At 37.8% G+C, this 14,068-nt stretch overlaps 1 protein-coding gene across 4 annotated transcripts in view; it reads right to left on the bottom strand.

The window, feature by feature from the left end:
* Positions 1-14,068, bottom strand: part of TRAPPC9 (trafficking protein particle complex subunit 9) — a 1,025,445-nt gene that overhangs the window by 923,599 nt on the left and 87,778 nt on the right. For all 4 annotated transcript variants that reach the window (XM_072602984.1, XM_072602987.1, XM_072602985.1 and 1 more), the window contains one exon: positions 307-523. In XM_072602984.1, coding sequence (XP_072459085.1) covers positions 307-523 — 217 coding nt within the window. The remainder of the gene's footprint in view (positions 1-306; positions 524-14,068) is intronic.

Raw genomic sequence — 14,068 nt, 5'->3', positions numbered from 1 at the left:
TACCCTGCATATTTCTTGTATGTTATAGTTATTTGTAAGTTGTCTCCCCTATTCAACTGTGAGCTCCCTGAAAGCTGTTAATGTTTTTTGCTTTCTTTGTATTCTTGGAAATTAGCAAAGTGCCTAGCATACAGTAAGAGCTTAATAAATGCTTGTTGATTTGTTGTTGACACTAAAAAAAGAAAAAAACAGCAATCATAGTTTACACTGTTTCATACTAGCTGGATATGAATAAAAAAGGAGGCCATATCCTTAGCAATCATTGAATTAATAAACATCTTTTACTCCAAAAGGATTGGAACTTACCTTTGTTGAAGTCCTTAGGATCCAGTGACAAACTATAGCCAGGAAGAGTCTCCAAGAGCAGTTTGTAGCAAGCCCTCCATCCAGGCTCAGCAATACTGGGGGCCACACACTGCATTGCTGCTACTCGTTTAAAGAAAGCAGATTTGCGATGGAAACCAATTAACTCATAGAGCTCAGAAAGAATGCTGTACCGCTGGATTTTCTCTTCTTCTGAAAGCTGAAATATCGAAAGAAACAAACAAAATTTGTACCAGTTATTCACGAATAATGCAGAGCGCACACATAAATTGTTTATTTTCCTTTAAGCACAAAAGACAGATATGAAATATCACAAAAAAATAAGATCCTTGTTACATGTATTAACACATCAGTAATGAGTAGAAATACATCACTGATTTTGGCCCCATGTCACATTCTAAAACACTTTTCTAACACCTACCTCCTAAACTTTGGCCTTTCTTTTCTTGCTAATAAGGTCTATACTTCTTGGTAAGTTTCTAAGTTATATATTCTGAATGATAACTATTGTAAACTACAAGATATATCATAAATAACACCATTCGTTAATTCTTAGAAAATATGATGATAATAAAGCATTACAAAAGATTAATTCCATCGGAATAATGTCTAGCCACAAACAGTAAGCAATATGGTGTTAGAACCATAGAAGGAGACTGAAGGAGGTCTTTAGACCTTCTCAGAATTGAACAGGAATCTTCTCTACAACACCTCTAAACCAGTCATCATCCAACATGATAGGGACCATACAATAATAAGGAATTAATTTCACTCTTACATGTAATAGTCCCTCAAAATACTCAAATACAGTTATGCTGTTTCTCTTCATTCTAAAATCCTACAATGCTATTATCCTAGTAAAAGAAAGCAGTATATCTCCAAATAAATACAAACGTACATTAGAATATGAAAGGTAAAAAAATGCTCTCAATCACTATTGATTAGAGAGATGCAAATCAAAACAACTCTGAGATACCACATCACACCTATCAGATTGGCTAACATAACAAAACAGGAAGATGATAAATGTTGGAGAAGATGTGGGAGAGTTGGAACACTAATTCATTGTTGGTGGAGCTGTGAGCTGATCTAACAGATCTAACAGTAACACGCTACACTATTTCCACAGCCTAGTTATTAGTCCCCACTCCAGTCTATCCTCTGCTCAGCTGCCTAATTGAGCTTCTTAAAATATAGGTCTAACCATGTCACCTCCCCTTCTCAATAAATTCCAGTGATTCCCTATCACCTTCAGGATCAAATATGAAATCCTCTATCTAGTGTTCAAAATTCTTTGTAACCTGCATCCCATCCACTTTTCCCTTCTCCCCCTACATACTCTTAGACCCCTTGCAGATCCTCAAAGACACTCCATCTCCCAATCGGCTATTTTTACTCATCTCTGCGTCCTGGCTTCCCTAGCTTCTTTTAAGTCTCAGATAAAAATACCACCTTCTATAAGAAATGTTTCTTAACCCCCTCTCAATTCTCATGCCTTCCCTTCTTTGCTTGTTTCCAATTTACCCTATACAGTATACAGCTTTCTGCATGTAGTTGTTTACATGCTCTCTCTCCCATTAGAATGTGAGTTCCCTGAAAGTAGAGCCACTTTTTGTATTCCTTTGTTATCCTCAGAACAGGGCCTGACATAGAGAAGGTGCCAGGCCTAGAGGCCTGAGGGCTACCCGAGTCTTACCTTACCTGTCCCAGGTCTTCGGTTGGCCAAACCGGATAAACGTATGAGAGAAGAGACTTTCCGGAGTCGAACAAGGGTTAGGCTTTATTCAGGGTCCTGGTTACATGTGCAGGGGGAGCTCTTCCTTAGGAGGGAGAGAGAAATCTCCCAAGGAGGCAAAGATCTTACGGTAAGAGATTGGAAGTAGAAGTGTAAGTGGGGATAGAGAGGGGGAGGGGAGAGCAAAGAGAGGAAAAACGGAGCCTTCTGTCCTGTCAGGGCCCCTCCGCGCTAAGAGCGCCTTCAGGCTTTCCTGACCCTAATTAAGCTCTCCGGCCGTGTAGTTTGCACCTGAATACCGTGCCTGTTAGATAACAATAGGTGTGCCCAGATCCGGGACAGTCTCAAGGGCGGGGATGCTCCTCCCATCACGTTTCTCACAGGAAGAGGCGGAAATACACGAGATAGCTCGGTCTCACTCCTCGATTCCCTGGTGTTTCATGGGGGGCCTCATGAGAACTCTAAGATTTAGAAGTTCCCACCTTTACCCGCCGGAGACTGTCCACATGGAATTGAGCTTCCACCCCCAACAAGAAGGCACTTAATATTTATGGACTGACTACTTAGAGAACCCAACAGAGTCAACCAAAAAAATCAGTTTGAAACAAATTCAACAAAGTTGCAGTATGTGAAATAGATTTACAGAAATCAATAGAACTTCTATATACTTTGATCAAGATTCAGGAGGGAGAGATGGAAAGAGAATTTCCATCTAAAATAACTATATACTATATAAAATATTTGGGAAGCTACCTGCCAAGACACACATGGGAACTATGTGAGTACAACTACAAAATACTTTCCAAAAAAACAAAGACAGACCTAAATAGAGAAATCATCACTGCCATAGGTAAACTGAGTCAATATAATAAAAGACAATACTTAAATTTGACATAACAATCAAATTACCAAAAGATTATTTTAGAGATCAAGAAAAAAATAGCAGAATCATCTGGAGGAACAAAAAGTCAAGAATCCCATGGGAAATAAGGGGGAAAAAGTGAGAAAAAAGCGAACTTAGCAATACCAGATTTCAATTTATACAACAAAGCAGTAATCATTTAATTTAGTACTGGCTAAAAACAGAAAGAATGATCAGTGGAAGTTTAGGTTTAAAACAAACTGAAGCAAACAAATACAGTAGCCTAGTATTCAACAAACCCAAAGCTTCAAACTACTAGGGCAAGAATTCACTATTTAACAAAAACTTCTGAGGAAATTGGAATGCCATCTGGAAGAAACCAGGTGTAGACAAACATCTCACATGTTATACCAAGAGAAGTTTTAAATAAACTCACGACCTAGATGACATCATATACAAATTAGAAGATCTATGAATAGGAGATGAATTTATAACCAAACAAGGGATAGATAGAATCACAGAAAGATAAAATGGATAATTCTGATTATATAAAATTTAAAAGGTTCTGCATAAATAAAACCAATACAGCTAAAATTAGAAAAGAAACAGTTAAGTGATGGGAGGGAATCTTTGCAACAAGTTTCTCTAATAAAGGTCTCTTACCCAAGATACAAGGAACTGATTCAAATTTGTAAGAACAAGAGACACTCCCCCACTGCTAAATGGTCAAAGTATACAAACAGGCATTTCTCAGGAGAAAAAATCCAAAATATCTATAACCATAAGAAAAAATGTTCCAAATCACTAGTTAAACAAATGCAAAAAAAAAAAGTCACTCTGAGATTCAACCTTACCCCACATCGAACTGGCAAAGATGAAAAAAAAAATAAAAGCAAGGATAATGACAAATACTGGGGGAGCTTCAGGAAAATAGGCAGGTGAGTGTATAACTGATAGAGCTAAGAATTGGTACAGCCATTCTAGAAAACAATTTAGAGCTACACCTCAAAAGCTACTTAACTGCACATACCCTTTGTCCCAGGAATATCACTATGTGGCCTATATACCCCAAAAGGATCAAAGAAAGAAAAATTATCCATATTCACAAAAACATTTATAACAGCAGCTTTTTGTGATGGCAAAGAACTGAAAATTAAGAGGGTGTCCATTAATTGGGGAATGGTTGAACAAAGTATGAGCTATTAATATATTGGAAAAGTATTGTTCTAAAAGAAATTATGAAAGGGACAGTTTCAGAGAAACCTGGGAAGCCCACTATGAAATGATGCACAGTGAAGTGAGCAAAACTAGGAAAATAATCTGCAGATTAATAATCCTTTAAAAACAAGCAACTCTGAAAAATTTAGGACTCTGATGAACATAATGATTGGCCAAGATTCCAAAGGACTCAAGATGAAGCATGTACAAACCTCCTGAAAGAGAAGTGATGGATGCAAGGTGCAATTTAGACATTTTTTTTTACTTGGCCAATGTGCAAATTTATTTTATTTTACTATGCTTATTTGTTACAAGGGTTTATTTTTTCTTTTGGAAGGTAATAGGGATCAGAGGTGCAAGATGAAAGAGAAAATAGATTATGACTTGCTCTATTTCCAACCTGAGCCACTTCACCCCTTCTCAGACAGCCTGGTGGTCCCCCTACTCCCAGGGGCTGGCCCTGGACCAACTGTGGACACTCAAATGGCTTAGCCCACTACAGAGCAGAACTCAAGACATCTGTGCACCACTCACCCCACAACAATGAGAGCTTGTAATCAAATAGTAGCTTAAGAAGGGTTGTAATGAAGGGTTTCAGAAGTGAGTTAGTCTCAAGAAAATAGAGGCAGCAAGAATAGATATCTTCTAGCAGCATTTGACAGAAGAAACTAGGAATCAAGGCCACACAGCACATCAGTGGCAAACCAGGATTAGAACATAGGTTTCTCAAAACTCAAAGCCAATGCTCTTTTCCATGCTACACTGCTTGCCCTATATAGTGTGTATATCTGAAAAGTTAGGTTGGTTGATACTTATGGACACTCACTACATGAAAACATGAAGATCATAAAGTGATCTCAGATGAAATATCAAGGCAAGAATTTCATGAAGAAGTTTTGAAGTAGTATCTAATCCCACAACTCATTTCCAACCTGCTGTTCTTTTAAGGAATATTAATGACCACTTCTTTGTACTAATTTTTCAAGAGGCTGCAGAGTCACGAAGTATGAGTCCAAGGCCCAGATGCTTACAAGACTGCATGTTTCAAAGATCACTTAAGACAAGTAATTTTATTCACAAGATGGATTATCTGGGGAACCTAATTAGAAATTCACCATTTCATTTACAATCTAAAATTGTGCTTTCACTTCCAAAAATCTTTATTAAGCACCTATTACGCATGAAGCGCTATGCTAGGCATCAGGGGTGAAAAATTGAACAAGATAGTGTTCCTAAGCATGAAGAGCTCACAATTAGTAGGAGATAACACATATAAATTATTCTAATGTAATACTTTCATTCTGTTGACACACACACACACAAAAAGGTACCATGAATGAAAGGTAGTGTGATTCACCTCTCACCTGTGGCTCCAAGAAGCTATAACATGCACAGTGGTCACATTCCAGTAAACCATTTTGGCAGATAGGCTAAACCATGTTGAAGTTAACAGAGGAATTTCAGCCCTTCAGTGAGTTGGGAGGTATCTACTTCAAGCATGTGAAAACTTTCTCTGGTGGAACAGGCAGAAGAGAATAATTTGTTCCAACAGCCATGAAGGCAGATGAAGCAGGTGCTGTGGAATACTCAGTTTGGTTAACAAGGTCATCCACTGCATCCCAAGCCAACACCAGTTGTCTTGACTCTGTTCTGCCACTGGACTGAGATAACTCTGGAAGAGTGAGGCCAATGACTTCATGCAACTCTGCCTCTTTTAAATCCAACGTATGCATGAATCAAAAGACATCCAAAAAATAGTAAAAAAAAAAAAAAAATTAGGCACTATGCATGAAAAGTAGTGTGATACAGTAAAAGAATAACGGACTTAAAGTCAATTAAGATCTGCATTCAAATCCTACCTTCTACATTTACCAATACAGTAACTGGTAGAACTCAAAAGCAGGAAGGATACAGAGAAAACAAAAAATATGTTAAATTGTTAGAGCCAGCAAACATCTTACAGGTCATCTAACTCCCATATTTTATAGATAAATATTTACAATATGCTATTATTAATCCATGTTTATATAATGGTTTATAGTTAAAAAAGTACTTTCTTCATAATAACTCTGTGAGGAAAGTGATAAAAACTCCATAACTACAGAGACCAAGTCTCACCTGAAATTTCTACTTCTCAACATCACCCAGAAAATTACTTTGCACACAACAGATAGTAAATGGTTGTTGAACTGAATTTCTTGAATTCAACTTTTGGAGCAAGTAGCCTGGGGGGCGCCAAATAAGACCCCCTATGTTAGTCATCACCTTGCATCCTACTCAGCAATTTAAGACAACTACATTTTATGAACTAAGAAGGGATTGGTAAGTAGCTTATTTGAGTTATATCTTGACTTAAAATACCACTGCTTCAGGAAGGGCACAAACACTTCCTCTTGATGGGAAGTCTGAATTGACAAGTTTATTAATAAAAAGCATCTCCACTTTGTCCCCTTTCCCCCAGGAATTAGGGCTGTAAGAGACATTAGAAATCATCAGCTCAGTCTTTTCAGGTTAGATTGCAAAGTAATGCTGTATAAACAGCAAGCCCTCAACAGTCACTTTACTGGATTATCCAAATATCTCAGCCTTATTTAGAACTGTTTAATATCACCTCCACTGATGAATCATGAGAAAGAGCAGGTCATTTATAAAACACAATCATGAAAATGAAGGGAAAGCAAACTACATATTCCATCCAAGGATTCCTTACATCCACGTAGTAAGCTTTCTTCCTAACAAGCCACTGACAAAGTATTGAACAAGCTCATTTTCTCAGGTCACTCTAAACACAGTAAAATGTTAAGTGGTACTTCAGAAAATACATCTAACATTCTCCATCACAGGGAAACAACACTTCTAAAACTATAGTAGCCTTTTTATAATTTCTAGTTATATTTCTCTCTTTAAAACAGATGTTATTTAGCTATAGTTACCTGAATATAGAGGCAGCTAGGTGATAACAGGGGATAGAGTCCTGGGCCTGGAGTCAGGAAGACCTCAGTTCAAAATTGGCTTCAGATATTTACTAGCTCTGTAACCTTGGGCAAGTCACATAACTTCTGTTTGCCTCAGTTGCCTCAGCTCTATATTTGGGATACTAAAAGCACCTACCTTTCAGGATGGTTGTAAGGATCAAATGAGAAAATGTAATAAATTATATAATATGTACATTATATGTAATTTATAATAAATTATAAATATATAAATTATTAAAAATAAAAGCACTTTCACAGGACCAGGCACATAGTAGGTGCTATATAAATGTTAGCTATAATATTATTATTAAATATAAATCCTTTCCCCAAATCAACAAACTAGATTTAAAGTGCAACACTATATCCCAAGGATGGGGAACCTGAGACCTCAAGGCCACATGTGGCCTTATAGGTCCTTGAGTGTGGCCTTTTGATGGAGTCCAAGTTTTACAAAACAAGTCCTTTTATTAAGGAGGTTTGTTTTATGAAGTATAGATGCAGGATAAAAAATTGCTCACATTTCTAGAGCACTATGTAGTTTACAAAATGCTTTGAAACCTTTTACTTCCTTTGCTCCTCACACCAATGCCACGGGAAAGGGAGAATAAGTTTCGTCATTTTACAGGTACCCTTTGCAGCGGGACTCTTTGAAGGCCATCTACAGTAAATGCCTCCACTTTCTCTCCTCTCATTCTCTTCCATTTCCCTTAAAATCCAGCTTCTGATCTTATCATTACACTGAAACTGCTCTCTCCAAAGTTACCGATGATTTTAATTGCCAAATCCAAAGGCCTTTTCCCAGTCTTCATTCTCCTCAAACTCCCTGCAGTCTTTGACACTGCTGCCCTTCCTTTCCTTTTTAATACCCTCTTCTCTCTAGGTCTGTAGGACACCACACTGATCCTCCTGCTTATCAGACCACTCCTCTTCAGTCTCCTTTGCCTGATCCTTATCCATCCTCCACGCCCACACACTATCAGTGTCCCACAGGGTTTGGCCCTGAACTTCCTCTACCTCTACACTACTTTTCTTTATGATCTCTTGAGCTCCCATTGATTTAATTACCATCTTCACACAGACATTTCAAATCCACCCATCATGTCCTAATCTCTGCTGATCTCCAACTGCCTTTCAAATATCTCCAACTGGATTTCCAATTATCCAAAACTGAATTCATTATCTTTCTCCCTAAATACTGCATCCCTCTTACATTCCCTGCTACCATAGAGGGCACCACTATTCTCCAGTCCTTCAGTCTTGCGACCTAGGTGTCATCCTCAACTACTCACTAGCTCTCACTCCCCATATCCAATCTATTGAGAAGGCCCATAGACTTGAACTTTGCAGCATCTCTAAAATATGCTCCCTTCTCTCCTCTAACCCTGCCAGCACCTCGGAGCCCTCATCATCTCACATGTGGACTATTACAATAGCCTGCTGGTGGGTCTGCCTGCCTCAAATCTCTCCCCATTCATACACTAAAACCCCTATCCAACCATGTCATTTCCCTACTCAACAAATTCCAGTGGCTCCCTATTGCTTACAGATCAAATACAAAATCTTCAGTTGGGCATTCAAAGACCTTCATCACATTGCCCCCTCCTATCTTTCTAGGCTTCTTACACCTGATTCCCTAATACATACTCTTTGTGACACTGACATCCTGGCTGATCCATGAACAAGAAACTCCACCTTTCAGCTTAGGGCATTTTCTATGACTGTCCCCTATGCCTGGAGTGCTTTCTCTTCTCACCTCTGCTTATTGGCTTTCTTGACTTCCTTCAGATTTCAACTAAAATCTCATCTTCTATAAAAAGCCTTCCCTGAACTCTTAATTCCTTCACCTTCCTTCTGTTAATCGTTTTCTATTTATCCTGTATATAGCTTTTTTTGTACATATTTTGTTTGTTTGAATTCACTAGTCACATCAGGAAAGAGATCCCAAAATAAAAACTCCAAGGAACATTATAAGCCAAATGTCAGAACTATCAGGTTAAGGAAAAAAATACCACAAGCATTCAGAAAGAAACAATTCAAATATGGGGGACTCACAATCAGGATTACACAGGACTTGGATTATACAAGACTTCGCCACAATATTAAAGAAACAGAGGTCATGGAACAGGAAGGCAAAGGAGCTAGGACTGGGACTAAGAAACTACAACCAAGAATCACTCACCCTGCAAAATTAAGAATAATAAATCAAGGAGAAACATGGTCATTCAATGAAATAGGAGGATTTCAAGCTTTAATAAGGAGAAGACCAGAACTAAACCAAAAATCTGACTTCTAATATCAAGACCTAAGAGAAGTATAAATAGGTAAAAAAAAAACCAAAACATAAGGGATTCAACAGAACTAAACTATTTATATCTCTACATAGGAAGATGATACTTGTAATTCTTAAAAATTGTATCACTAATAGTACAGCTAGAAAGAACATACATACACAGAGGGTACAGTATAAGGTGAATTTGAGGGAATGGCATAAAAAAATTGAAGGATGAGAAAGAGGAGTATAATGGGTGTGGAAGAAAGGGAAACAAATTATTTCACAGAAAGAGGCACGAAAGACCTATTACAATGGGGGGAAAGATGAGAGGGTGGGTGATAAGCATCACTTGAACTCTCTCATCAGCACTGGCTCAAAAAGAGAATCATATACACAATCAGTTGAATATAGAAATCTATCTTACCCAACTGGGAATTTGGAAAGGAAGAGATAAAGTAAAGGAGAGGAACTGACAGAAGGGAGGGCAAATCAGGGGAAATGGTAGACAGAAGCAAAACACTGGTGAGGAGGGCAAGGGTGAAAGAAGAGAGAGAGGACACACATAAGTGTTTGCCTGTTGTCTCCCCTATTAGATTGTAAGCTCCTGGGGGGCAGGGACTGTCGTTTTCTTCTTTTTGTATTTCCAGCACTTAACTTAGTGCCTGGCACATAGTAGGCACTTCATAAATGCTTACTGACTGAATAAATGAACAACTAAAATTAGTGCTTGAAATGACACTGACACCAATACATTTTCCACTATACTGTCCTGTTTTGGCTCTCTATAAATAAAAGTATTGGGAGGAATTTGGTGCTCTACCCTCCAGCCCTCCAACCAGAGCAGGGGAGGAGGCTGAGAAAGGTGGTGTCAGTCAAGGCTTGAGTTCCCAGCATGTTGGTGAGCTTATCCTGGGATGGGGCAGGAGCCCCATGAGAGTAGCAGACAAAGATCCAGAAAATAAGACTGAAGAGGAACGATGATACTGATAGGATGAGCAAGCAGAAAGAACAGTGATGATGAGTCAGAGAAGAAAGAATATCCAAGAGAAGAACTTGATTGACATTGCCAAAAGCTGCAGAAAGGTTAGGAAGGAGGAAGAGTAAGAAAAGCAAGATCTGGCAATTAAGCAACCATTGCTCAAGTCGACAAGCAACTTTGGAGAGAGCAGCTCCAGAAAAGGAAGAGTATTTAGACAAGAGGAGAGAGTGGGATGAGGGAACTGCCATAAATGGTTTTCTCACGAAGTTTGGCTGAGAAGGAGAGAGGAGATATAGGACAACAACTGGACGCAATAGTCAGAACATAGCCCAGAGACACAGTCAAATGTTCTTAAATCAGGAATTTTCTACAGAGGAAATATATCCACTTTCAAAGGTAAATATTGTTTTGAGAATTTTAAGTACAAGTATAAGTTAAGTGTAAGTTTGGGAGCAGCTAGGGGGCTCAGTGGAAAGAGCACTGGTCCTAGACTCAGAAAAACCTGAGTTCAAATCCAGCCTCAGACACTTACTAGCTATGTGACCCTGGGCAAGTCACTTAACCCCTACTACCTCCCCAAACAAATAAAATTTTTAAAAAAAGATAAGTATGAGTTTTGGGAATTTTAAATAATCTAAGAAAAATATAAAGTTAGAAAAGGAGCTTGGATTTTTTTTTTAAACATCCTCAAGAACCAATCATCTTAATTACTATTTTTGCTCTCAGGAATCAGAAGGCTTCTAGTACAAGCCCCTCATTTTGTAGATGAGCTAACAGACACATAGTGAGGTGATTTGTCCAAGGTCACAGAATGATTTAACACCACAGTTAGAACTAAAACACAGATCTCCAATTCTCTTCAGAATACTATAGAATTATAAGAGACAAAATAAGGAGAAAAGACAAAACAAAAGTTTGGGAGGACAGGAAGGAAGGTAAGATTTTTAAAAAGTCATTCTTAAAGACAAGTAAATTCTGAGAATCAGAGTTTTATATACAGCCTCATAGTCAGTTATGCTACCTCAGAATCTTTATAGAAGATTCCTAGACTGGGACTAAAAAAACCTAGGCTGTCATCTCAACTCTACTCTTAACAAACTAGGAGAGGAGATGAAATTCATGATGGGGGAGTTTTTATTTCACTGGCCACCAAGGGGCTCAGGATGACAGGAGGTCAGATTTGGGGGATACAGAGGAAGTAATAAGGGAAGTAATTTCATTTTACATCAACTCATATAAGTTTTCCCAGGTTTTACTGAAACTGTCTCCCCTTCATTATTTCTTACAGTCCAAAAGTATTCCATCACAATCATATACAATAGCCATTCCCCAACTGATGGATATCCCCTCAATTTCCAATTTTTTGTGGTTAGTCACCACAAAAAGAGCTGCTATAAATATTTTTGTACATATATGCCCTTTTCCTTTCTCTTTGATCTCTTTGGGATACAGACCTACTAGTGGTTTTACTAAATCAAAGGGTCTGCACAGCTTTATAGCCCTTTGGGCATAATTCCAAATTATTCTCCAGAATAGTTGGACCAGTTCAAAACTCTACTAACAGTGCATTCATTGTGGTACCTATTTTTCCACATCCCCTCCAGCATTTGTCATTTTTCTTAGAATGTTAGTCACGTAATCATATACATACTAAACTAATTTTAAGGGAGGGGAGTCTATCTTCCTCAGGATAAAAAATATTACTATGATATAGTAGAAAGAATTCTGAAATAAGAATCAGGGGACTTGGGTTATAATCCTGATTCTGTCAATAATTTTCAATCTAACCTTAAAGCAATCATGTCAAGCTTCCTTAGTATTCTAGTCTGTACTATGATGGGAGTAGATTATATGTTCTTTAAGGCCCTTTCAGTTCTAATCTTATGTTCCAAGGTTCCTTACACTTAATACATTCTGTGACGCTTTATTTAATTACAGCTTTAGCAGAAATAGCCTGCAAAGTGAATTCAAACCCCATCTCTAATTCTGCTTAAAAATAAAGCAAGTAATTCAGTCATCTTTCAAAAGCAGATGTTGGCCTATTACCTATACCTACTGGCCTCCAAATTAGACTGGTGGAAAGTGTTCTACTTGGGATTACAAAATTGTTTTAGCTGCTGCAGAATAAAAAAATGTAATTTGTTTAAAATAATTCACTGGATTGCCACAGAAGTAAATATTAATTAGTCAAAATGTTTAGAAAACAGGGGATTCTGGTTCACTAAATTCTCTAGTTAATAAATATACTAATAAATAAATAAATAAAATATATCACTTTGTTTGGAAGAGAAATGTGATTTCATGTTTAGTCCTTATAGAGAAGACTCTGCATTATAAGTTACTTTCACTGATACAGGTCAACAACTCTATCACTTACTATCTTGGAGCAGGGGTGGGGAACCTTCAGCCTCAAGGTCACATGTGGCCCTCTAGGTCCTTGAGTGCAGCCCTTTGACTGAATCCAAACTTCACAGAACAAGATTTGTTTGACAATCTAGAGAGCCACTTGTGGCCTCAAAGCCAGAGGTTCACCACCCCTGTCTTAGAGTATTAACCTTGGAGTGCCCATGATCACAAGATCTGAGTGATAAGACATAACCTATATGTAAACTTATGCAATGAGATCTTACAATTAAAGAAATCTAATTTTTTACCTGCTTAACTTAAATAACTAATAATTCAAATAACATTTTCAGAATAAACTTACAGCCATAAATGCCTAAAATGTGCTATTTGCATCTCATTTACCAACCCTTAACTTTTTCTTTAATTCAAGATATTTTCCTCTTATCCCTGTACTCAGCTGCAAAAGGGAGACAAGGCTCCTTTCATTTACCTACTTAATTTTGTGTCAAAACCCTCCTGGGGCTTGTGCCTGGCTCTTTCTAACTTGTCTTCAAAGACTAGGCTGACATTAAAGTCCCTCCACGTTTGCTTATCTATAAGGTGCCGGTAACTTTGATATTTTTTTCTTTAGGAAGGGAAAGTCCTTTCTATGACTGCTTCCCTTTAAACTTCTCTTCCCCAGCAAGAAGTCATGTCCCTATCCCCAGCTTTCTTACTCAGCCAGCAGTTTCTTTGTTCTCTCTCTCTCTTCCTCTCTCAGTAAGAGTTCCATTGCCTCCTATCCAAAAGTTGCCTCTACTGTGAGAACCAAGAGGCAAAGCACTGGGTATATTTTATCCTAAAAGTCATAAAAATACCAAGTGATTCTGTTACTTACCCTAAGATACCTTCTATCTTTAAAACACCTCTGTATTTTTTTTTTACTTTTTATTTCTAGAAGTCTCTCATAGAACGTTTTATTTATAGAAGTTTCAGAGAGAAATGGAAAGAAAAGAGATCACCAGCTCTAACCACCACCACCCCATTTTCTTCCATGTGAAAAAATAGGCAGAAAGGGAGAAACAAGTGATCGAAGCAAGGTACCATAGAGCTAGTAGAACTTGGGTCAAAGCCCAGCTCTTCTAACTCTTAGTCTAGTATACTTCATAAATTGATATAATGTAGAAAAATATTAAATTACTGTCCCGGATTACCTGGATTCTCTACTCCTAATCTAATTATACCTAATTGTCACCAAAGTAAAGGGGGCAAATACTTTTACAAATAAATACCTTTTACTCAATTGATATTTTCCTGTAAAGCCCTGTATTAAACGGTGTAAGTTCACCATCACTAGATGTCTTTTAGCAGAGCTATG

This window comes from Notamacropus eugenii, chromosome 4 (genome assembly GCF_028372415.1).
Source record: "Notamacropus eugenii isolate mMacEug1 chromosome 4, mMacEug1.pri_v2, whole genome shotgun sequence".
Classification (NCBI taxonomy): Eukaryota; Metazoa; Chordata; class Mammalia; order Diprotodontia; family Macropodidae; genus Notamacropus; species Notamacropus eugenii.
The sequence above is the reverse complement of the archived record's forward strand: the minus strand, read 5'-3'. Positions and strand labels throughout refer to the sequence as shown.